At 40.0% G+C, this 26,197-nt stretch overlaps 2 protein-coding genes across 2 annotated transcripts in view; one reads left to right on the top strand and one right to left on the bottom strand.

Moving 5' to 3' along the window:
• The window catches only part of LOC135937925 (elongation factor-like GTPase 1), a 76,539-nt gene that overhangs the window by 2,823 nt on the left and 47,519 nt on the right, over positions 1–26,197 (top strand). Inside the window, exons 9-12 of the mRNA XM_065481282.1 lie at positions 1,122–1,519; positions 2,091–2,202; positions 2,257–2,648; positions 2,894–3,024. Of these exons, the coding sequence (XP_065337354.1) occupies positions 1,122–1,519; positions 2,091–2,202; positions 2,257–2,648; positions 2,894–3,024 (1,033 nt within the window). The remainder of the gene's footprint in view (positions 1–1,121; positions 1,520–2,090; positions 2,203–2,256; positions 2,649–2,893; positions 3,025–26,197) is intronic.
• Positions 3,087–23,196, bottom strand: dsx-c73A (doublesex cognate 73A). Its single transcript, XM_065481285.1, has 6 exons — positions 22,923–23,196; positions 4,421–4,522; positions 4,063–4,206; positions 3,857–4,007; positions 3,550–3,684; positions 3,087–3,489 (listed from the first exon to the last, which is right to left on the bottom strand). The coding sequence occupies exons 1-6, from the start codon at positions 23,163–23,165 to the stop codon at positions 3,422–3,424; spliced, it is 843 nt and encodes a 280-aa protein (XP_065337357.1). The 5' UTR covers positions 23,166–23,196; the 3' UTR covers positions 3,087–3,421.

Genomic DNA, 26,197 nt, shown 5'->3' with positions numbered 1-26,197 from the left:
AAACTTTGAGACTTCGCGAATGTGTTTTTCCGGATTAATTTCATAGTTGGTGTTGTATGATTGAAACACGCAACATGCCAAGTAACTCAACTACTTTGGTTTTTTTAAACAATGAACAAGGTTTCCTAAAATCTAGGGCTCAAACTTCATGTCGCAATTTCGAATTTTAAAATCTTTTAATTTATTGAGTACCTTTAAATATAATTATTATAAAAAAGGAACAAAAAGAGTTTATTTGAATTATACATTTTATTGCTTACATTAGTTGGAATGCAATTGGTTTTATCTTTACTGTCAGAATATACAGTAAATTATTACATCATGAATTAATTGGAAAAGTAAATATATGTCAGTTCACTTGAATAATTAATTAAAGTCAATTTGGTCAGAGTAAATTGGACTTGGATGTTCTGGTACTTGAAATCCTGGAACTTACTTGAGAAACGTCTGGAAGTTTCCAGTACTAAGTAGTGAGGAGGATCGGCACAAATTAATTTGTTGCAAATTGTACATATTGTCAAAAATTCGCATCTTTACAACATTTTCATTAACCTAATATCAGATTATGGTAATTAGGTGACTCAAAATGCTCAAGTAGTTCAACTGGCTGGGAGGCGCACAGGCACCGACTTGCCATTAGCTGGATTTCGCACCTTTCTAGCGGCTTTAGGGACGAATGTCTGGTGTTTCAAAAATATAACTTTGTGTGGGGAGGCTAACAGATGGCCACAATGAGCTCAAGCTCCTTTGGGCCACTCAGGCCTCATGTTATCTGCTGGGCGTTGTTCTTTGGACTTACAGAGCTCATAACCCACAGGATGTGCTAAGCAGAGGTTTAATATTTGTAATTCTACTGATTTTACAATTGCTACTCACACAAGCAATCAAACAGGCATAACAAATTGGAAAAGTGCATATTAATATTACACCTTCCATGCCCGTCTTTTCACTTGTGGTAGTAACCATTGTAAAATCAGGTGAATCAAATTTACCCAACATGGGGTTTTCCTTTTTTAACCATTCTGAATTTGATAAGTTTACCCAAAAACAAACTGATTACGCTGTATTTATTTATTTTTAGTTTCCATGTCTTTAAACGTTACAATTAATCGGATTATTAGCTTTCAGCTGGGGAAGATGTTGGCCCTCATGTTCTTCCTGTCACTGTGTCTCATCTCTATATCCTAATGGGGCGTGAGCTGGAAGCTGTGGATTTCGTCCCAGCTGGAAACGTACTAGGAATCGGAGGCCTGGAGGAACAAGTGCTTAAAAGTGCTACTTTGTCAACCACTGTTGCTTGCCCAGCCTTCACAGAGCTGCAGCAAGCTGCAGAACCAATTCTGCGCGTGGCATTGGAGCCAAAACTGCCCAAGCAAATGCCGCGTCTTGTCAGAGGGCTCAAATTGCTAAACCAGGCTGATGCATGTGTTCAGGTGCTTGTGCAAGAGACTGGAGAGCACGTTATTATAACAGTGGGAGAAGTGCACTTACAGAGATGCATTGAAGACCTCAAACTGAGGTAAAAGAAAATTTGGAAGTCATTTTAGCAGAGAGGAGATTTTTAAAATATTACAGCTTTTCCTTTTAAAAGGCAGCCAAGGCAGCAAAGGAGAAATCTCTGACAAACTTATCAGGGCAGTAATGCAAAATTTGAGATTAGTGACTGAGAAGTTATGTCTCACTGGCCCATAATATCATATTCACATCTTGTTTCATATTATAATTATGTCAAGTGCTTTAAGTTTTTTTTTTAGAAAATTGACAATTTCTTAATTTATATTCTAGCTTTGTTTTTTATTTATATAAGTATTTGTAAAAAAATACTGATAGCCAAATCTAAAAATGCAAATACATTTTACTGCATCAATCAACGTTTAAACTATAGCTTTTAAAAATCTTGAGAATAGTAAATCACATGAAACTAAATTTATGAAAAATAACCAAGATGTACCACGTTGATGGCAGTTCAATTTCTTAATCCTGTTTCAGTTGCACATTTTTCTATACACTCTCAAATATTTTTGAAATTCTAACAAATAGACACTGATTTTACCACATCATTGACTAATGCTTACCTTGCTATTTCACAGGTATGCAAACATTGAACTGAATGTGTCAGATCCAATAGTCCAGTTCAGAGAAACCATCATTGAGCCGCCAAAAACAGACATGGTAAATGAAGCCATCACTGACGCCTCAATGGTAAAAATTGAATAACTTTGTTTCCTTTTTCTACAAAACTGCCTTTATTCTCAGGTTAAAGATATTGAGGTTTGGACCGCCAACAAAGGAGCATTCCTAAAACTTCAGGCTGTCCCTCTGCCTACCGAAATTACCAGTCTTCTGGAAAATAGTAGACAACAGTTGCGACTGGACCCGTTTAAAATAAAGGAAAAATTAAGGGCTGCATTCGCTGATGCCAACTGGCCAATTGACACTGTCGATCGGATATGGAGCTTTGGGCCCCGCAGATGTGGCCCCAACATTCTGCTCAACCGAATTGAGGGTCACAAAGGCAGCGTTTGGACAGAAGAAGGAGCCTATGGCAGTACCTTCATCAATGGTTTCCAGCTGGCCACCTTTGCTGGACCCTTGTGTGAAGAGCCCCTCATGGGTGTTTGTTTCATTGTCCAGGATTTCAAAGAAGAGTAAGGAATCTTCAGCATATTGTTTCGGATAATCTACATGGTTGTAGAAATACTTCACCAAAATTAGTGCTAAATAGCAAGTTCATTAATTTGTCGAAAGCAGAAAAATTTGGATCATTCCACTCTATCCTGTCTCACCTAGCATAATGTATCTTGACTCTTATTTATAATATGCTTGTTAAAAAACTTAAATAATAGCCCAAATATGTTAAATTAAATTTTAACCAATTAATGTTTATTTTCAGGGGTCAAGTTATAACTGGACAGCTCATGTCTGCAGTAAAAGAGGCCTGTCGAAAAGCATTCCAGTCGCAGCCTCAGCGCCTCATGCTGGCTATGTACACTTGCAACATTCTGGCTAACGCAGACATCCTCGGTGAGTACAGCCTTTTTTTCTTCCTAAATTTCAGGTTGGGATAGAAAATAAAAGTCGAGCAATCACTTTGACCTAACCAAACTTCAGGTCCACGAGTGTATTGTTTGTTATATACATTTTCGCACACAATCTCACATCGTCAGGCACAAAAACTCAGATGGGCATTTGTTCTCACTGAACTAAAAATTAGTCGCGTATAAATTAACTAACCAGTTAATCATTATGAACTAGGCAATAATTTAGGCGTGTAGAGTTTCAATTTTCAATAAGTTACGCAAGAGATTCAAACTTGAACTTCTTATCTACATGAGATGAGGGGGAGGGAGGGGAAAAACAACACCATTAAGAGACTGCCAGTCAGTCGGAACCCAGTCCATAACCCAGCGGCCGATGGCCATCATCGGCTCCAGCCCAATCTGTCGGTCATCTGTCGCACTCGGTGCCACGGGAACAATGGTTTCGGTCCTGAAAGGGAGTTTGTTTGTAAATTGAGCTCACTAGAGCATTACTTTGAAAGTTACACACCTAAAAGCTGCCGCCGCACCCTGAGAGGGCGTGCTGCCCTGAATTTTGTCACGGTTTGTCGGACGCACATCATTCCGAATACTCGAATTCCGGGGACGCTGGCGTATGTTGGTTGATCATGACTCATGGGGCCCTCTGCACATAATTCATTTGTTCATTATTAGATGAGGGGAAAACATTGAAATAATTTTATATAGTTCTGTTTTTAAAACTTATGGAATTGATAGTAACCCAAATTTTTTAAATTATTTTATATCAGCATCACACTTGAAATAATAAAATGGACAAAGCTTTCTGATTTCCTTACCAAGTGCATTTTCTCCTGGACATCTGCATATAACCAAGTAATGCGATTTTCCCGTCCTGACGTTCTGCAACGCGAGTAGAGACCAGTCTCTAGGTGCTCTGCACTCACGCATTTCCGCAACTGGCTCGCAAGTCTTCACCAATGTCAAGGGCTATAATATATGTATAATTAGTACTTACAGCTATCAATCGAAAGAAACAGATTACCTTTCCGAGTCTCTTATCTGTGATGAGCTCTGTAGTATGCAAGTCGTCTGACCTGAGGCTAGCTGAACAAGGGTCTCTGTGCCCCGCAGGACACGCGCACAACGGCTGAGTGTAGTTCAGACGCACGTAAACAGCGTTGCACACCTTAAATGTAAAATAATTCAATTAGCACATTATTTAAATTCAAACCAATGGAGCAAACTTGAATTTTTAAATTCCTCTCACATTATATTTATTTTAAATCTGACTTTGGATTGTGATGACATTGATATTAATGTTGCAATATCACTATGCACAAATAATTCAAATTTCATAATCAGAAAACTCGAAGTTCATACAGGTGAAAACATAAATATACCTGCTGGATGGCGCATTCAGGTAACAAATAGACATGTTGATTGTGGGGGTAGTAGTGATAGCGGGTGGGCTGTGCAAGGGCTACTGGGTCTCCTGGCTCTCCCTGTAACAAAACAAAGCGCACAAATTAAAATGCAATCAAGTTCATAACAAAACAGCTAATGAATGACTTTTCGTTCGTTTATAACATTCCAACCGCTATTGTTCCCGCTGACCATCTGTACAAAGCGCGTTCTTAATTAGGGGAAAGAAATTAATCATCTCAGCTATAGTGATTGTGAGTTGCAAATTTGGTCATGCCAGCTCCACTCCTAAGTCGGTTCTCAAACAATAGTTTTTAATTCCTTGGAGCGCTACTAGAATATTCGCCAATTTCTCTAAGATGCATTTTAGTGTTTGAATATTTTGAATTTACCATGCACTTTTGATCGTAAACAGTAAAGGAAGTGTGATTAAATTTAGTAGGATGTATATTGGATAAAATATCGTCATTTAAAATATTTTACTCAAAACTTAAAAACAAACTGATGTTTATATTAATTGATTCAACTCAAATCTTGAATTGGGCTCGGTATATTGTTCCTTGAGGGAAAATGATTTAATATTCATGCTTTTAGTACATAGTTGATCGAAAATTGAACTTTATGATTGTTATTTTTTTTTTTGAAATAAAAAATGAAAAAATATATTTATAAGTGTTGCTTATTTGTGACAGAAAAAATCAATTGGGTCATAACTCTTTTTCAAAACCATCAAAACCTTGAATAACAAGTAAAGAACATCAACGCATTGAACCGCGGCGATGTGTGGCTTCTTCGTGAAAAGATTATTTTTTTCTTCAAGTAAAGTACAACTTTTCGGAAGTCTGCGTGTGATTCAGACTAGAAACTTAAGCAAAAAGTTATACATATTGGACTAATCGCGAGGAAAAAACTGACGCCCGTGGCAACACGAAACAACAATTAGACGCTTGCAACAATTTAGACCATTGTTGGACAGATGGTGCTCTGCGGGATGTGCCATTTCCCTGCAGATGACGTGTGCAATTCATCGTTTGCGTCTTCATTAGGCAGATTTTGTTTCGCTGATCCGCGCACAATCGATCCGCAGGACACCGTCCATCTATTATTTTTTTCCTATGCCAGAGTCTCCTTTATTTTGAGTTTTAAGTGTTCCAAAGTGCCGTTTCGCAGCTGATCACCACATCAGAGTGCGCGATCAACAGGTGATGCATGCGAGCACTTGTTTGTTTTTCGGCCCTTGTTTGTTGTACATTCATGCTCGACGTGCGTATTAAACAGAGCATGCAATCGAAAAATGCAAATCAAGTTCTGAAGTAAGAGCTTCTTTGCTCTTTAAAACGTGTTTCCGTGCGGCTACAACTAGACGACTAGACAACCCACGGGCTGATTTGATAGCTCGGATGGTTTGACTTAATATTCTTGCATTGAAATGTTCAACTCTTTTTTATATTTTTTAAATTGTTAGTTGTTAAAAATATAAATTTTTCTAAGAAAGCAAAGACAATAAGGTCCTCGTCTAATTTTAATTCTCAGGATAGTTTATTTCTGCATGTAAATAGCTCCCTAATTTTAGCATTTTAGCTTCCTTGAAAATGTCCTTTGTACTAAAGATAAAGTCGTCGCCACGTACACGCAAAATCGCAAGCTTTGTTCGTGGCCTCCTCATTTTCCAGAATTTAAATTTGAAAATGCGAAAGAAAAACAACAAAGGATCGCCTATCTCACGTATATCAACAACGTTTTGCAAAATGGCACAAAATTCCCCGGAATGTTTGTGTGTTCCCTACTTGTGATACACATAAATACGCACCTCATGCTTTGTGTGCTTTATTTCTACACACGCTTTTATGACGGAGACGTTTCTCACAGTAAAACGGACGGGAAATGCAAACTCAGGTGGCCTATTATATATAAAGAAATGTGCGCTCGACATAAATTAAAAGAAGAGTAGTACTATACGGCGTGTAATAACGATTGGATCAAACAAGGAAAAAATTATCGATCTCGATAAAGTAAGAATCCTATCAGGTTTTTTACTCTGGGTGTAATATTATGACCGCCGGGAGGTGTGTGATCGTGATTTTATCAATTGCACTTTATGATGCTAGCTATAGACTTCAATCTGTTCGTAATATGTGGTACAAATCTTCAATTAAGGAACAGGTTGGTTGGTGTAAATTCATGCGCTAGCTCAGTTCATTTTATTCGATATTCGTGGATTTTACCAATCATCGATTTATCGATGGTTAATTAGTCCTTGGATTTGGATGTATCGCATTTTGACAAATGGAAATGTATCACGGAGCATGAAACTGGTTTCGTCTGGAATTTTTACTCTCATTCTCGCAACGAGTCGCAGGTTTCTTTCGCGAATGCAAAGTGAATGTAAAACATTAACAGCAGACTATTTGAATTGTGAAATTGGCATCTATCTGATGATTTATGGTTTTAAGTTTCTTGCGTTGCTTTAAATGATCCAAAACATCGACTGGTGAAAATCAGGATGGTCGTCAAAATTCGTGGTTTGGCTTTTTTGTTTGTGTTATGGTTTCAGTGCTTGAGCAATAATGTATTTCGCTGACGTTTTTTGTTTTTTTCCCTGTACAAGTCATCATCATAACGTATTACACAGGTATACACGTTCTCCTGTCCACGTCATTTTGTTCAAAGCTTTTCTGAAGTGTTTATTCTTTATTTCACTAATTATAGTAGTAAATGTAATAAATAATCATTTTCGTCCTACTGTTTGCATTCTCGCGCGTGGTTACGTTTCACTGATTGTGAGCTGTTGCGCCCCGTATTATTGCATTATCTGTTTAGAAAATAAGAATTTTGTGTGCGGCAGGTGCATCCGGCTGATGAACCCGGCGCACTCTGCAGCACACGTGAGTGATGTCACTTGAGCACGACAAGGCCGAGATGGATGCCTTTCGAGGCGCTGGCCCAGTTATATAGAGCTCGTTTTTTCGGCTCAGCTGGTGGAATGTCAAAGGCAAAAAGCGCCGTACGCAATATGGCTGGCGGCGCAATTCGGCACACACTATCGTCTCACCTGATAAACGTGGGAAAACTACTTGTTTGCATTATAATTTCCAGTTTGAGGTCTCAATTCTCACATTTCGCTGAGTCTTACGGGCGTCCAGTGCGTCGAATTTTTTTTCTTCAAGCAATTTGCGCATGACTCGAGTGAGTGTGTGTATTCTTTCATAATAAAATTACACAGTGCTACCGCCTGACCCCAAATATCAATTAACATCTCGTGGGACTTAAGTGCGCTGCTTGAGTATGTGCAAAATTATAAAGGGCCGGATATGATTTGGACAAAAGAAAATTGTGCCTTAAAATTAATGACTATAGCACCTCTATTTCTTAATTATGCAGTGTTGACTTTGCTATCTACAGCTTGATCTTGGGAAAATAGGACATTTTGAGTTATATCCAAGTCGGAATCTTCTTCTAAGTGCTACTAAAAACCCAGAGCTCATTTCGCTTTGAATCTGCTGAAATAAATTACACACCTTTTCACTCGATTTAATGAAGAGTGTCAGGAAATTCCAGTCAATTACCCACGTGCAACAAAAAGTGGTCAGTGCCGCTGAATGCAAATTCCTATTTCACCTTGTCATAATCCTCTTTGAATACAATGCTGCTCGAAGCAGAGCAAATTCTCCCAAGCGCGTGTTCTCCCAACTAATTTGAAGATTATCTCGCCCAGCTGGTAATGACCGCCATTTTCAAGCATGCGGCGTTTAGCACAAATGGCACGCGTTGTACAGCGAAATTATAATGGAATCAAGTTAATTGAACGATGTATTATGCACCAGGAGGAGGACGTGTGAATTCCGCAAAAAACTGTGTCATTTCTCACCAAAATCGACACAAGCACGATTAATTAAGCTTGATGGCCTTGCTTGTTACCGACTTTTTCTCCTTTTTATCAAAAGCACATCTTTCCCTCTGAAGAGTCGGAAGAAAAGAAAACTCGCACAAGATCGCCGCCTGCTGATTACAGGTCGGCCGAAACTGTAATTAGAGGAGTTTACAGCACATGATTTTGCGGCTTTTGCCGACTTAATTTTCAGAGGCGTCAATCGCGAATTAGCGGCCATTTAAATCGTGCACTCAATTACACGCGCAGATCGATCTTTCCGTCCGATTTATTTTTTTCTGTGCTGCCGATGCGTCGATGGATCAACGGCTCTTTGATTTATGGGTCGGCCGTGCAAATTTCGTCGAGCACGCGTGAGTTTGTTTTTCCTTCACTGAGTGAGCAGATTGAAATCTGATGTGCTTTGCTAGTGAAGCTAAAAAATCGCGAGCACACTCACACACATTGGCAACGAACATTGATTGAAAAGGAGTTAAATTGATCTAACCACAGTCAAAATATTTCTCTCTTAATATCCGACGGGATTTGCTTTAAAATCACGTGGCAGTTAATGTCAGTCATCTAAGTAATTCAATAGCATTTTGGTTTTTTAGTGAATTCATTGAATGCTATTTTGTTAAATATCTTTTCATCTTTAGGCAAAAGAGAAAGAAAATGCTTTCTTTTTTCATTATAATCTAGGAGATGCAAATTCATGCGCAAGTTCCCACATTACTCTGCAAAATTATATTTTTCTAGGCCACTTTGCGACCATTTGTATAAGCTTGCCATGCAATATTAATGAGCCGTGCACCATTTCCCAGGATGCTGCAGCTACGCGTGAGTGACAAAATCGCATGTCATCTAATCAGGGAAGGAAAGGCTCTATTAGTTAAGCACAAAGCGCGTCATCGGCTATTTTATTATTATGTCAAAAATCCGAGCATTAATGTAAACAAAATTTGACATGCGTCGAGTCCTGTTCCAATTCCCCGCTTTTGTTTGTGGACGGCCGCGTGCAGTTAGCCAAGTTAGGAACAGCTAGCCAGTCGCAAATGTACAGTACCCGGCCGCCGAGGTTCAAATTGCATGTCATGTGTCAGAGACGTTTTTGCCCAAATTCCGGCGATTTCGTCCCTCGGCGATGGAGTCATGATTTCATTTTATTTGTGAATGGGCCGTGATTGGCCGCAATTTAGCCCACGATTGTTGCACTTGGCAACAATACTGTCGGACGGTTGCATAATTGAGGTACAGTTATACTCGAAGCGCTCTTTTGCGGGCACAAAGCGCGTGTGGTTCGCGCCGCAATTCTCGGCCTCGTGATTGGTTAAGTAAATAAATGTGCATAATTCACCGGCGCGATTGAGCCATTTAATCTAATTCAACTTGCACGACTCCTCCCGGCGCGGTCGTTTATTATATTCTGCTGCCTCTCGGTGTCATGTTTATTCAGTGCTGGACCAGCGAAATCCCGTTGCTGCGCCGTCCAAAACACGAAGCTTTTCACCAAATAAATTGTGAATTGGATAATTCCCGTCGATGGAATTTAAACTCCACGCTTCTTATCTATAGATTGGATCGCATAAATCGATGCGGTTAGTATTTGGAGACGAACTACCAACGTAGCATAATTTTTTAAAGAATAATTGGGCAGTTTTCGAAACAAATCCCTGCGTTTATATCAAAGTGGAGTTCATTTTTAATTTCAAATTGAGTGAGACTGTGTGCTTGTAAAATAAGTGTCATAAAAATAGATTCTATTGTAGCGTTAATTTATGATGATGCATTTATTAAACACTGAAATGTGTACAACTCTCATCTAGGTATCAGATAGCGTTAAGTTATGGTGTTATTTATTTTTATTTAAATTGTTATGAATAATTTGACGTGTGTGATCTTGGCGCTTAGAGTTACACAATATTGTTGGCATTTGACTTAAATGGCATTAAACATAATCCATCTTTACGGTTCGCCAGCAATTATTGTAGTGGAAATGAAGTCATATGCCGACAGAAATCTAGATAGACGTTGCAGGCCAGCACCTACATTCATCGTGCACGTTGGGCTGCGTCGGCGGCGTCATGCCAATTTAACCACAAATTATAAACAAAGGGAATCTCATTTCATTTGAGTCAAACAGTGACAGCAGCACGCGCGTTTACAGCTACGACGGGTGTAGCACGAAATTCGCCGCTTTTTCACACAGTCTAATTTGACAGTTCGCGAATTCGTCTGCCTGCACGCAAATTGGTCGAAATTCCGGCCGTCAAGCGGTTGATCAGAGCACACAGCCATGCAGAGAGAAACACAAACACGCACGTGATAGTCCAAGTGAGTGCATGTTAATGCGAATACGATTACACAAAATGAGGCGTGACGTAGCTCCGAATAAAAAACTGCGTGTGAGTTATGAAAATTAACGGAATTGTCGGGGAAAACGTTATGCTCACCGACATTCGGTCGCAAACCATTGAGGCGTGCACTCGATCAATCGCTCACGCAGCACGCAAATCAGAGCGAGATTTGTCACAATGGGTTAGATATCGGAATAAAAGTCTCAACGTCAAAAGTCTATTGAAAACGATCCTACTACGAATTCAAAGGCCGTATCCTCTGTTGCTTGCTCGGAATATCAATGTGGGGCGAGAGTGCTATCAGATAAAATTAAATATCTTCATGTCTAGAAAATATGAGGACAATAGCATCCATGATTTTTGTTTCGCTCTACGTTATATTGCTTTTCTCATCTATAAGTAAAATAAAATCGGTCAAAACTTTTTTATCTGGTTAATTTATTATTTCCAAAAGCAATACATGCATAAATAATAATTCAATGAAGAAGGGAAGCAGAACTTGAATTATTATGGCTCACAAAATATGAAAAACAAATCTCTCTTTTCACGCTTTTTACGAGTAATGCGTGTTCAGATTTTTAAATGAAATTACTGAAGTGCTTCTGCCAATTATTGAAGTTTGGCTGGCACATTCGTCAGTCTCTCTGAAAGCTGGACTTTATCGTCCTTTGCCCGCGAAACACTGACACACAAATGGTAATAATGCACTGCTCTGGGATGACGACACGCACCCGGCTGGACGCCGTCCAGAAAGTGAGAAACACAAAGACTTGATTGACGACGGGCAAGCAGGTTGCTCTCTTGGAGGTGCTCCAGATAACCTTTTCTTCGTCACTCGGCTACCGAATTAATCTCTTATAATATCTTTGCTCATTTTTTCCCAATTTCCGGCGGCCGCCAACTGGGCCAGATGTGTGTCAGTCATAATACGGCGATTCAGGCAATACAGGTGGCGCAAAAAATGCTTTCACCTTTACCGCCGTAGCTTCTGTTTGTCCATGGCGAATCTGCTGTGGTCATTTTCTGATGGAGCTGTTTGTTTAATTGCCTGCTCCACATTCGCGTCTCATCCTTTCATCAGGCCGCGCGTCCTTTTTTCCTCATCAGCAGCTACTGCGTGTGCGTATACTTTCTTTCTCTTTTGGCGTGCAGGTGCTAGCTCTCCGAGAAACGATTAAAGCAAACTTGGACTTGGACCTGAAGTTTCCGCGCAAAACCACTGCGAGTCAGTATTTCCAGATTTTGCTACTAACAAGCAGATTTTGTCTGCTAGTTTGAGGTCAATTTGCCGAGAATAATCCGGGAAAAAATAGGTGCTAGGCAGAATAAACCAGGTGGTGCCAATTTTGTGGTCACGCTAAGTGAAAAGCTGTGTGAAAAAGACTTCTATTTTTATACTCTCAAGAGAAATTTAAATCAACTGGAACTGACAGTCTTGAATTATAAATTTAAAAAAAATGAGTCTTTCACACCTGTACTCATGAGCCTGCTAAATACATCTATTTGCCAACGCCTTCCACCTGTTGAATAAACTATACTGATTGGCTGTGTCGCAATGTGGCTATCTCATTTGGTAGTGTGTTAAACAAGGCCGTGGAACAAGTTTCTGAATAACACAAGGGTAAGCCGTAAATCAATTGGCTTATTACAGAGATAAGCGGCTGAACTTTGCAGCCCAAAACAGTAAATTTCTCATTAAGAAAGATTGGAAAACCAGCCTTTTTAACAGGGCGACAGAATTCCGCTTAGCTTAAATTTAACATCCGTCTGCCAAAACCCAGTAGAATGTGGATAATGGAACAGGTTGAGATAATTCTTGACTTTAAAATGCTCACCAAGCAAGTTTTCCCAGCATGATCGAAATCGTAGACTTTCAACATTGAACAATCAATTAAACCAATTTAAATACAATTTTCACATTCTCAGATAAAATAAATAAATAAAGGCAACTTTTGACGAAATTTAACCGTAACATTTTACGGAAATTTGATTTTAAATGGAAAGGAAAGACTTTAACTGGAAATTTTATAGTATTTTAATAGTTAAGCGATCTTGAAATGGATTTGTGAATGGATAAGATAAGACACAAGACAAATTATCCTGATCCTCAATAAAAGACTCAGTCGTGTGTATAATATTAATTAACATCGTCTCAGGTAGGTCGGGAAGATGGTAATTAATCACTGAGTGGCCGGCTGTCAGGGCGCAGCAGGAGCTGAAGGAAGTCCTAATGATTGCGCACGACTTTAATAATCATAAAAATCCGCTCCAATTAAGCACGGGAGAGCTGAACAGCCGCAATTCATTGTTTTGCCGGCAAATGGCACGGATATGCTCACTTTTCTGCAAACATGCGCAATTTTAATTGCGACTTGCGCCGTTTCCCTAAATCGAGCGGAAAACAGCCACGTACTCAACGTCAGCTCGGTCGTATTTATTTCTCTCTGTGCACGGAAACTAAAAAAAGAAGCGATTTGTCGCCTCTGGGGCTGTTGTATACATATCGAGCGTAATGAGCGCGTTGGCAGCCGATCGTTATTGCATGTAGCAGTCCAATTATTTCGCGTTATCTGATTGAGTTTTTGCCCTGTGCGTCGGGTGATTATCGGTGATTATCATTCCACGACGCGTATTTCTATATACTCAGGCGGCTCGACTTCCTGGTGCATCGCGCCCGAGTAATTTGCATCGGGTGCTGCTCTGCTTCTTTTCTCTCACATGCATCTCTTCTTCTTTGCGGATTCTCTCAGTCTGCCGTTTGATTACGTTGTTATTACTATTTCTACATCCAGCCAGATTCAATTCGCTGATAATTGCACCCTTTGTTCTTCCCAGCGGGCGCACACGCACATTTTTAATCCGCGCTGTTTTGTTCTCTGTGGCCGCGAATCCATTTCATCTTTCTCACTCGGCGCCGCGCTCGGGATTGTTCCATGTTTATTGTTTTTAATATCCTCTCGCTCGGCGTGTGCATACTCACAATTGTTTTGCTATTTACACACTCTTGAGATTAGCTTCGTAGATTTTACTGAATTTAATTAGATCCGTTGTAAAATTAGCTTGTTCTCAGCACATATGAGGCTACTGGAACTTGTGAAAAGCAGCTGTCTAGACAGTAAATCTGAAATTGCTGCCGCTTGTCTTTATTGCCAGCATTAAATTGTTGAAAACCTGCCAAATTGCCGCTTTCCTTGCTGCGTGTGAGTGCCAAGAGTTTTAAAATAGGTCGCCTGATTTTCTTTCTCAGTTTCACTTACTTCATACTAACACTTTAGATGTTTATTGTTTATCTAATTTTTTCTACTGAAAATTTGCTTGCTATTTTTACATGTAAGTTTAACCCAATGAAAGTTCATTATCATAAACAACTTAAATACACATTTACGGAAATTAAACAGAACCGGATTATGTATTTACAGAAAATTTCTGCCCCAGTTACCAAATTTCCTCGCTCAAGTGGCTATACGATGCGCTTGAGACATACTTAATCACCGATTAACATTAAAATTTTGCTCAGAAATTAGCCGTACGCATTGATTGGCGATTGAGTTTTCCGCGTGCCGGGCGTCAATCCTGCGAGGCCAAGCACCTCTCGCGTCCGCGTGCCGCCCAGAGGAGCTGATGGCCTGAGAGCATTATTTCCGCGGCCATCGGACTGTGAGACTTTCCCATTGAGTTTCTATGAATTGACATAGGGCACACGAGGTAAGAAACGGACGCACTCGCCCAATATTTCGGCCGCACAATGAGCAGCATCGCAGGTGAGTCGCGCGATTGATGGCTATAGTAAAACTACAGTTAAAGTGCCATTTCGCCCGCCGCTCAATTCTCACGAGCATTCCCACGAATTTGCGCTGTGTCACTTGCACAAATCTCGAAATATGCTTCTGCGTGATATAGAAGAGATATGTATTGATTTTAAAAAAAGTGATTGACATCGCTTAAGACCCCCCATGAAACATTTATCCATGCCAAATTAAAAGTGTCCGTTGCACCGATAATACACTTTTTTGTATCAAACAAGGTATCCTTGCTTATATCTTCAAACTATTTTGTGCTTTATTGTATTTTTAATCTTTTTTGTACGCCTTTGTACGATTAATAAAAATTTTCTGTTTCTAAATTTAAAATGTATTTAAATATTTAAACTTCTGAGCTAATGCTGAAATTTTCAAAGGCCAGTTGTTCCGTAGGTCTTACGCATATGCACCCAGAAAACTACAAAGGAAATGTCGGCGACCGCACCCTACGCGAGGGTGGACTTTCAATAACTGCGTATCTACCTTTTTTGCTTTCTAACTGTATTTTTGGCGTAAATATTTTATTAATCATTAGGCACGCTCGGCTGGCCGGCAGACAATGAATGCAAGGGTGTTATTACCAATTGGAAATCACGCCTCAGACCCACGCACTCGCTGTTCGCTGTGCTCTATGTGTTTCCCTCCTCCGCCTGTGTATTTCATTTGGCCTGCTTTTAGTTCGTTCTTGCCGCCGGCCACTGACTCCCCAGCGTCATTTGCATACGAGGATTAATTTTCTGCACAGTCTCATTTGCACGGCCCATTCGAAAATAATGGTGTGTATGGTAATTTGAAGCGTGCAGGAAGTGTTGTCTGCTGACGAAAAATTACGTGCTTCGTTGATGTGATGTAATTAGCTGTGAAGTACCTCTGAATATTTTGATTGATTTATGGGTATCTGCCAATTCTTACCGTTGGAAATATTTAAATTTATTTTCATCCTTTTGTATTTAATGTAATTTTCAGCGCTTTTTTCACAAGTCAGAAATCTATTTTCTGCCCTTTTAACTTTTCAACCTTAAGTTGTTATTTAAAAAACTAGTTTAAGTGGGAACTCTGCAACAGTTTCAATTATATGGTATAAAACTGTGATCAAAGTTAAAATTGTGCCATATTGTATCGAGTCTATCAGCTCATTTAGGAGATATTATTCAGTAGAACCGAAGAATCCCCCACTTGGCTGCAACTCTACTTATCTTGTCAACCGACATTTTTTATGTTTTAATGGACGAATATATACGACTTATTTTCCAGGGGCTTGCACAGCAAGATGGCAATAAAATGCAAAAAGTAGGTTCCAAAAATGTACACACACTTATAATGAGCTGAGAAGGACGTATATAAATGCGCGTTTCTTTAGGTTAACAGTGCACTGAAGCTGTGAAGCTGGCTCGACACACGCGTCGCAGTCGTATGCCGTGTGTGTATGTTTTACTGTGGGAACCACCTAGCGGTGATTTCCGCGTCCAAAAGCAAGAGGAACCGCCAATTTGCATTCGTAACTCGCTTATTATAATCATCACTAAAATCCGCACTTTTTCACCGCACTATTAATTACGTGGGAATGCGTCAGCGGCGCTTTCCTGCCGAAAAAACAATATTGTATTGAACAAGCTGCCACTTAATTGCGAAGTTTGCAAGTAACAAGAACTTGCCTACGCACGCCAGCAGACTAATCGGTTCCACTGCAGAATTTACGATTTCGTTGGCGGAACATACGGCAAACGAGAGGCTTTTTAATTATTTTTACAGTTGGGCCACACGCAGCCGCGTAATTTATGCCTCGCGCGTATGATTTTCGCGCGTCGTGTTGCCAATTTGTGTTTGACCAGAAACGTGCGAGCCAAGTGCTAGTTCATTATGGACCGAAATCTGATAATTTCTCAATTTAAACGCGTCAGCTTTGCACAAGAGCCGCAACGAAACTACCATCCTGCACACAAAAATCTGTTCAAAGTCTGCTATCATTTGGCAATATTAAAATTTTCTGCACCAATTGCAAAATTGCTTAGATTCCTCGGCTCATTACCTGAAGCGATTGCGATGATGGTGTGTTTTTCAAGGAATTGAGAGCATCGCTCCTCTTTTGATCACAAAACAAACAGACGCATAAATAAACATGTCGGCCAGTGGCTTTTCACATGGCGAACATTTCAATTTGAGCAGCAATAAATTTGTAACTCTGTTTGCATTCAGGAATCGCATGCCAACTTAAGTGAGTGACTGCAGACGCGCGTTGGTTTCTGGTTTCGGGCCGACCCATTTATCAAAACGGCGGGCATTATCGACGCTGGATTGATCTATGCGCGCGGAGAAATCCAATTAGACCTGCACGATTTGCAGCAGATGAAATCGCTATATGTGTGTGTGTGGATTATTATTGTTTGCTGAGAGTGCCGTGCGGTATTCTCTCTCCGCTACGTAATAACTCACACAGCGAAAGAAGTCGTGTTCTTTTGGAGAGATTAGTTATTTTTATTTCAATCGGAGTATAATTTATTGCATTGATAGGCAATGGAAGAGAGGGTTGAATAATAAATTTATTATCAACACAATAAATTTCCGCGACTCCCGATCTTAATTGTTTTCTCTAGAGCGATTCACGAGGGATTTTAGGCTTGCTTCTTGAAGCCTATAAACAATCGTGCGTAATTTCGTTTGTCTTTTGCTTAGAATGGGGCACCTTTCTCCGCGCTACATTCAATCAGATAAATCCCAGCTGAGGAGTGTGGTCCTGCTTTCATGCAGACTCAATTACACGCAGACTCAATTACACGGGCCAATAATGATCATTGTTTGGAGTTTGCTTTGGGAAAAATGTCTTCCATAACAAGCGTTTAACAACATCAGATTTAAAAGAAATTGATGAGAACGGCGTAGCGGTGCTTTTGGACAATTCGTTGTTGTAAAATTCTGTCTGCTCAACTGATCTCTATGGGTATTTTTGATGAGCCGGTGCAGAGTTTCTCCAAGACCATTATGAACTGTGTGACTCAAATAGTCATTCATTTTGATCATAAGAAAATATAAAGCCCATTTTTATGTACATCTGATGTGAGGAAATGTTAAATTCAAATGCATTTTATATCTGCACATATTTCATGTGTCTCATTCTGGTATTTTATATAATAATTTATTTATTCTATCAATATGGGCTCTTCACACAACTTAAAACTAATTAGGGCCCTCGAACAAAACTTCTAAATTAAATTAAATCACTCCATTTTAACCCAGAAGAATTCAAAGGAAAATATTTTCGTTTCAGTTTCTTGACCTTGCCACTCCGGACGCAAATCCTGACTAGCTCTCGCTAATCAAATTCACACAGCAACCTTCGAAAAGCCAACGAAAAAGCAAATATAATTATTTCGCTCTTAACTAAAAGTAAACCTTGTGAACCTGAGTTACAATAGAAATAGGAATATGAATTGCAGAAAGCGTCCATTCTTCTAGGTGTCGGAATGTGCGAAAACGAATCCTTTGTCATCTCGTCGACTTTCATAAGCAAAAGCGGCATCGTTCGAATGCAACAGTTATAACACGCGCACTCTGGTACATAATATCTCTTCCGCACGAATCGGAATCAGATTTGAATCGCGTTCTTCAAGAGTGGCTTCGCTGAAAGAAAAATATGAAGGAGAGACTCTGACTGCTGGCTGCTTCCAATTTTCCATTGTGACTGTTTGTCGAATAATATTTCCATGCAAAGCTTCTGCACTTTTTTCATCTCGCTAACTCGTCCATGCGAGAGAGTGAAAAAAGCCTTCAGTTCCAAACAGCAGCAGTTGGATATATTTGTGCTTTGTCAGGAGCAAAATTGATTCAAAACCGAAGTGAGTGACCTTTAGTGAGAAAAAGTGAAAATACATTCGATTTGATCGGTGGCTATAGGTCCTTGACCGATTCTTGGTCACTGTCCTCTGCAGCCGATTTTGCAGCTCATCCGTCGCAAGTGTTGTGTGTGCACAAATAATAAAACACCTCAAGCAGTCTTTTTCAGCACTAGTTTTTTCGCGTCCAATTGAAGCGGATAAATGCAATTCTTCTCTCTCGAGTATTCTCTCTCTCTCTCTCTCTCTCTCTCTCTCTCTCTCTCTCTCTCTCTCTCTCTCTCTCTCTCTCTCTCTCTCTCTCTCTCGCGTCTGTCTTTTTGTCCGCGTCCGTTGATCTTTCACATCAAGAGAGCTCGTGCGCAATCGTCCCTTTCGGAACAAATTCTCTTTCTCAAGGAAATTCTCAGCAGCAGCCGCTGTATTCATTTTTTCCTAGCTTGATGATGCAGAGTTGAATTAAATGATTCGAGCCGGGTGTAATTGCGACGATAGGAGAGCGTAAAAGTGGAAATGTTTTTGCCGTTGCTCGACAATTGTTCGTGTCCGACGAGATTGAATTTCAGATGCACGCTTTTTGTCTGTGTGCAACACCAATGTTAAAACTTTGCGAGCATTTGCTACATTATTTATAGCACTTTTAACCAACAGAAAGCGCTTCCGAAAAATAAAATAACTGTTAAATGCGGCACAAACGAAATGGCAAAATTCATTATGTTCACTCTCTCATTTTTTCTCAATTCACTATTTGTGAAATCCCTTAGTGTACGAAGCCGCCAACACTCTGCATTCTGTCCTTAAAATGATTTAGATTGATATGCTGAAAACCAAAATCGGACCAGCCAATCGCCATGGAAACTCGAAAATCAAATTTTTGGAATAAAAAAATTACCTCGAAGGTCCTACGGCAAATGGCTGGACTGATTTTTGTTTTCAGAACATCAAAAGAAATAATTTTAAGAGGAGAATGTACAGCAGCAGAATTAAGTCTTAAATTGTAGTGGAAGTGCATTACAATCAAAAGTAACCGCTGGCAGATTCAATCACAAAGGGGCTTTGGCAACTTAACTGGTGAATTAAAGAGAACTTTTCAGGGCCAGGAAGAGCCATGTAAACTATGATGAATAAAACACATAATAAATAATTTGTTTCCGATAATTTTTGTTTTAATGTGGCTTATTTTAGTTGATTGGTATATGGAATCAAGAATGGAATGGTCTACTTAAATTAAATTGTTCCCTCTTCCAAAGGAATTTCTTTTTAAACCATATATGGGATTAATTGGTTCTAAAATATATACTGTTTCTTTCATCAACTAACTAGTTCGTCGTGAAATGCCGAAAACGCGCAGAGGTCAAGTTTCTCTCACACGATTGAAAATCATCAGCACTATTTTCTCACCTGGCAATTAGCATTTCCTTGTTCGTCTATCTTTTCACAATTTCGTAAGAAATTCCACTCGTCTCGTCGCTGCAGGACCAGTCAGTGCGCCCTTTTCTATGTTTCCAAGTCAGATAGCACGTCGGAGCAAATTAAGAGGTGAGGTGTGTCCTTTGACCCCTTATCGTGATGCTCCAAAGCCATCCATTATGCTTGCAGCTCGCAATCCCGTTCACAGCTCAACGCCAAATTTAACTTTCACGGGAAGTGCATTGCGAGAGCGCGCTGGTTGCGGTACAATTCAATTATCTAGGTACCAGCCTCGTCGATGCCGCCGCGCAATTAATGAATGCACGCGGCAACGGCGGAGGCGCCCACTTGACTGCCGAGATGATTGTTATTAACGTTTGGGCGCGCGCCAGTCAACCTCTCTTTTATCCTGTTTTTTCCGCGATTGTTTCGGACCCCTCGTTGCCGAAATTGCCCGCCAATGTGAACTTTTTGCCGTGCGTGCACGACTCTGAACCTCTTGTTTTCATTCAAACATTCCACCCACTGCATTTCTACGGTCCGGGCTTTGTTCTGCTAGAGCAAACCATCAATTAAAATCGAGGGAATTTGCTAGCAGACGACCATTAAAATTATAACTGCGCATTCGCTTTCCGAAATGTGCATGCTTACACATTTCATGCTCGAGTTATTTTACCAGTGATTTCATTAATTATCATGCTGGAATCTCGACTAGCATATGTTCGCAATAACTTCACATACATATTCTTTAGGAGCAATATAAAAATTAGGTGTACAGTATTATATAAAAATTTTCTCACAAAAATTGAAAGGCGATCTAATTATTTTATTAGTTTAACACCGCTCGCGTTCATGCAGAGCAAAACATGTTCTTCAGAAGCCATAAAATGCTTATTTTTCGCTTCTGATTTCCTTCAACTTGATGTCATTTTCATTTTTAATTTCCATCAGCATTTATGATTCATCACCACGATCACAAACAATTGAGTAATGCATCATCCAGCCAAAGCTAATAAAGAACCATTCAGTATGGTTCGAGTTGACAGGCGTAATTAAAACCGAAAACAATGCACGCCCGTCTCGCCATTTAAATTACGATCAAAATACAGGTCAAGAAGTCACGAACACAAGCGTGTAAGCTTCCTGATTAACTGCCAGCTCGTGTGGATGTGCAATAAAGCGGGTTAGCTGCCGGAGACGATTATTTTAACGCTGGGCCATAATTTACGCCATCAAAATTGTGCTTGTCGTTTATTTGTATGCGCGTTTTACGCCGTCACTGACACATACTCTCAGCACTTATCCGGTAGGTTGTGAGTAAGAAAGAGGCATTATGTTTGTGTAACGCCCTGCCGTTCCATATCTTATTCAAGCACGCGTAAAAATGTACATGCAGCAAAAGGTAGTAAGCGCCAAGAGCTAACGGCGGTTTCGTTTCAATTATTTTCCGCGTTAATTCTCTCGCCTCAAATTAAAATGTGTACATTTTTGTGCCAAAAATAAGGCGTGCATGCGGATTAGCTTTTGCTTGACTGCGGTAGCAATTTTTGATCAGGAGATGCTTAGACTCGCTAAAATATATTATGTTATAGTTTCGAGTTTCAGTTGAGCACACTGCTCGTGTAATGAGGCTGTGACGGCAATTCAACTTAATGGTGCCCGCATATTTTTTCTTAATTTTTTTATCTTACTCTACATGAGGAAAAATCTGTTAAAATATTGAAGCGTTGCTTGGAAATAAATTTTCTCCCCTTAAGTCACATTCTACCCATTTAATAATTCTTAAAGGAGGAGAAATGGAGAATTGGATATTCAGTAGATTCGTGTTCCTGCTGCTCGAATTAAACTGTCGTTTACGGTATTTTTATGCACGAAGCGCTTTTTCCTTGCTCTGTATCAAGCTCTTGCTTATCAACATTAAACTCCCATTGTTGTTTTTGTTGTCGTTCTTACAACGACTTTAATGGTGGGCAGCGCTATATCTGTTCAGTGGAGGAATTCGTGTCTTTGCCTGGATTAAAGTATCCCAAGCCTAGGCAAAGGAAAAAATGGTTTGTTGCCTCCCAGAACGGGATGCACGATAAAAAGTGAGTTGACCGCACACGGGCTTTTTCGTCTGATTCCGCGCTTCATTGAAATTGTGTCAGGAAGGATGGCGATCGGTTGTCAGATTTAGATTTGTTGCAGCTTTCCAAAGAAATCAATTCAACGCAACTAATCGAGTCAAGAAAATAGCTATTGCGCGCCCATCGGTTTACAGCAATCACAGCCGCTTGACGAAAAACAAACCGCGATAACAAACCGACGTAATTTGGGCAAAAACATTCGTCTCGTGCGGTTTGGTCTTCTTCAGGAAACAATATTCGCCGCTCATAGCCGGCACAGCGTGTTGAACAGTTGCCTATCCTCCAGGCTGATCGCAGAAGCTGATTGAAAAATTGACTCATTATCTTTACTGGCGGTAAATATCCGTCTTTGGTGCGCCGCATTCGTGTCGCTCTACGAGAGAATCAATGCGATGACACAGTTTTGCAGTGCGGTAATTCCGCTCAATTATCACTCGCAATTAAGCTCGTGGTTTGTTACACACTGCTGGATTTTGTCTCTAGACTGTGAAGCAACAATAATCAGGCACATGAGTCATTTTGCCTTTTTTTAGTTAAAATTTGCTATAATTTTAACTCTTTGAAAAGAGGAAATCTGAAGTATAAAAATATTCGTCAGTGTTTCGATCAGCTCCCTAGTCTTGAATCTGTTACTGATAAACAATAATACAGTTTATTTTCGAGCATCTTTTTAATGTGGGTTATTATTAAATTTTGTGGTCACGGGACCGTATTTTGCCTTATTTCATTTAATTTAATTTTGAAGCTAAAATAAAAGTAATCAAAAATAACTGTTATTCAGGAATGCTTTGCAATTAAACTAATTTTCAACTTTTCTTGTGTCTGTCTTCACCGTTCATGTGCAGCGAAAAGTGCTAACTGCGTGGCCGTAGACTGAGCAATATTTCCATTAAATCCTTATCTCGATTTTGAGCATCAAAGATTATCTTAATTTTTTTTTTGCATATTGTTATACGTTTTAACTGTCAAATCAAACCTCGCGTATCTCTGTTATTCCGTGTTCACAATTTTAGAATTTTTAGCAACTTGAACAAGTTCAACGAACTCTCAAATGATAAAAGGGTTTAAAACATTTTACGCCAAACCTACCTTGGTGCTTATCGTTTCGTCAGGATCCTTCCTGCTCGGGTAGTAGTTGGTAGCGACGGGGCTGGAGCTGACCATCATCTTATTGTCCGCGAGGGGCACCCCAGCGGGGTTGGTGGAGGCGCCGTGCGGCACAGCCGGAGGATGTAGGTACCTGCGACCCGAAGAGCTGACAGTGCGCCAGGGCGAGTCCTCCTCGGCCCTGGCCATCAGGCAGAACACCACCAGCAGCACCAACACCTGCATCCTGACTGACTGGCTGACTACCTGAGAGCCATCCGCTAGCTAGGTACTCCTCTCTCGCGGCCGCCCTACTTCCGCACGGGGGCGGCAGACGCGCCGCCTCCGACCACGCGCTCCTTCCACTCGCGTGCACCGCGGCGCTTTCTGCCTCTTTTGGTGCACTTTTCGCTTTGTATGCTCTCTCATTATCATCGGGCTCAAACGGGAGAATTAGTCAGCGTGTGCATGGTAACGAGCTTTTTGCGTCAGTTAGCACCTCTGCGGCATCATTTGAAACAGGCGCTTATCGTGTTTTAATTTAATTTCGACCGTTGATTGCGCTACAAGGTGGGAAAAATTTAACTTATTTTATTACAAAATGCTAAACTCATGTTGCAAAGAAATTAACTACAAATTACACCTTTGTTATGTATAAGAAAATAATTATTTACTTACTGTACTTTCAATTTTAGTTTAACTGCTCCTTAAAGTGTTCGATTATTGTTACCATTAAAAATTTGAATGTTTGAATTTTCAGGATATTTTCTTTTTTTTTAATGTTACTGGTGCGCTTTTCGAACAATCACTTTAATGCTTCATAAATATGTGTATTATTCGTTCTTAAACAATATTTTTCATATCTGAATAAATCAGTTATTCAACTGTTTGTTCAAAATAGTGTCAATTTTGCATTCCAGGATGCTTTTATAAATTCATACAAGTAGTCCACCAACCCCCTGGGGTGCCGGGCCCCGCCTATTTGAATTTTTAGAAAAGCGTTGCAATGATGGTTATTTTTGTTGTTTTAAATTTTCACTCATTTACTCTTACACTCTGTCAGTTATATTGAAAATAACGCAGGCAAATCTTTGTTCGAAATGCATGTTAACTGATGTATATTTTAGCATCTTTTTACATATTATTATTTAAACTGGTTTAATAAGCTACAGTGAGCATAATTCGTTTTTTTAAGATCAAATCGCAAAACAATGTTTAATTGCCTCACTCTAATTTTTAATTACGCTTGTTTCTGTATCCAGAGCAAGCCAATTCGAATCTGCAAGTAAAATTGACATTTGTGCAGCACATGAAAGTTAGAGAAATTTGCGTATCGCTTTGCCGGCAAGAACAGATTGCAATAAAAGCCGCCTTTGTATGCTGATAAAAATGGAGCATCCGCGAAGCAAACAAACAAACAGATCGCGAGATCTCTTCTTTCTGCACACACGTTGAACACATGGTTGCGGCCGGCGAATCGCATTTCACCCTTCACGCGGCAGCAAAGTAAACAAAAGACAACAAAAAGAGTAAAAGTTTTGGAAAGTACGGCGGAATGGAAACGGCGAACGACAACAGAGGAAGAATGAGTGCATAAGCGATATGAACTCTAACTAAGCTGTTATTCAAATGAGCCGGAATGGAGGTGCGGAGGAAAGCGGGCGTTTTTGCTTTTTGGTGCGTGTAGGTAGCAGATACACACACAAACACACTCGCTGCGCTGAGCTTTTACGGCGACTTAATGATCATCCTAATGATAATGATGATGGCCATCAAGACGAGAGTGAAAGAGAAAATGCACACGGAGCAAAAGTGAACAGCCGGCAAATGCGATGAAACCGTTCGGGTGCTGAAAAATCATGAGAAATGTAAACTGTAAGGACCATAAAATGGGTGTACGGCGGCAGAGCTAGATGATTTAAGCGTGGAGCGAGATAAAAGTGTTCTGTATATAATGCATTGCACTGCCTGGGAATATAATGCCACTTGTCAAACCCATGAGAGCGGGCTGACAGCTTTGTTCAAATTCATCATCATTTCGTTTCTCTCCGATAACAATGGAAAGAGAGATTCTAGAAGAAATGAATTGACTATTTAAACTATATAAACATTAATACCCGTACAAATTTATGCACCCTTTAAGTTGCTCAGATTATTTTAATTAAAATTATTGATTTGTAATCCAGGTTCTAAATTAATATTTATTTTCTTCGTGAGCTTCTTTTACTTCTAAATTATTTTCAAGTGCATTTTACAAATAATCAGTTAAATTAAATCGATTACAAGGGGTGTACCTCTGGGAATAAATTAATTAATTTGGCTTGAAATGAACACTATCGACACCCTGTTGGCATGGGTCCTCAGATTTGGATTCAGATTCCTAAAATTGCCTACTTTACAGGGGCTCAAATTTTTTCGATTTTTAAATAAGTAATTGTTGCTCAGATTGATGTAAATAAAGAAACTTAGTGTCAAAAATGTTTCGATCAAATTTGAGGACCCGTGCCAACAGGGTGTTGACCGTATTTATTTCTGGTATATAGCTTGATTTGGTTTGGTGCTAGGAGCTATCAAGCTAATCGTAGATTTAAACTTATATTTATGTAGAGCAGCAGTTTTTGCTTTTTGTTTATATCGGAAGTTTTTAACATTTCCAGCGATGTTTTTGCACCTCTCCCGCATATTTTCAGGTGCGTCCAATTATCCATTTGAGCGCAAAAAGCAACAAAAGAATTCCAATCGTAAAACGAAAATTGCGGTCAGGAACACGTTACGTCAGCGTGCAAATAAATAAAAACAGCCAAATTACCTCGTGGAAGTATATAGTGTGAGTATTCATGCATCGGGAATCCGTCGGAAGCGAAACTGCCGAGAGTGCGGAGAAGGCAATTAAGAAGGGGCATTAGCGCCGAAGGTTTTATTATTCCGCTCGCGATATAGTATATTTGCGCAAGTCCGTCTATTAACCGGCTTGGTGCTCATTTGCGGCGATTAAACGAGCGGCCGTCGGTGATTAAGTGTGCTTTGGTCACGCACTGCTGGACGTGGAACAGTTATAGAAGATGCACTGCTGGACCAGAACACTGTTTATTCTGCCCAACGCGATGAGCACATACACAAGCTTTTCTCCTTCTCCAATGCCGACGACGATGACGGCGGCGTGTAATCTATTTTTTGCCCAGGGGATTAGGCAAATAACGAACGACCGTCGATCTCTCTTTCTTTTAAGAGTCCCTTTGCGCTCCAATAACAATTAAAAGACGCCGAACAGGCAAATG

The sequence above is a fragment of the Cloeon dipterum genome, chromosome 2, assembly GCF_949628265.1.
Source record: "Cloeon dipterum chromosome 2, ieCloDipt1.1, whole genome shotgun sequence".
NCBI classification, from domain to species: Eukaryota; Metazoa; Arthropoda; class Insecta; order Ephemeroptera; family Baetidae; genus Cloeon; species Cloeon dipterum.
Note: the sequence above shows the minus strand (reverse complement) of the source record. Positions and strands in the feature narration are given on the sequence as shown.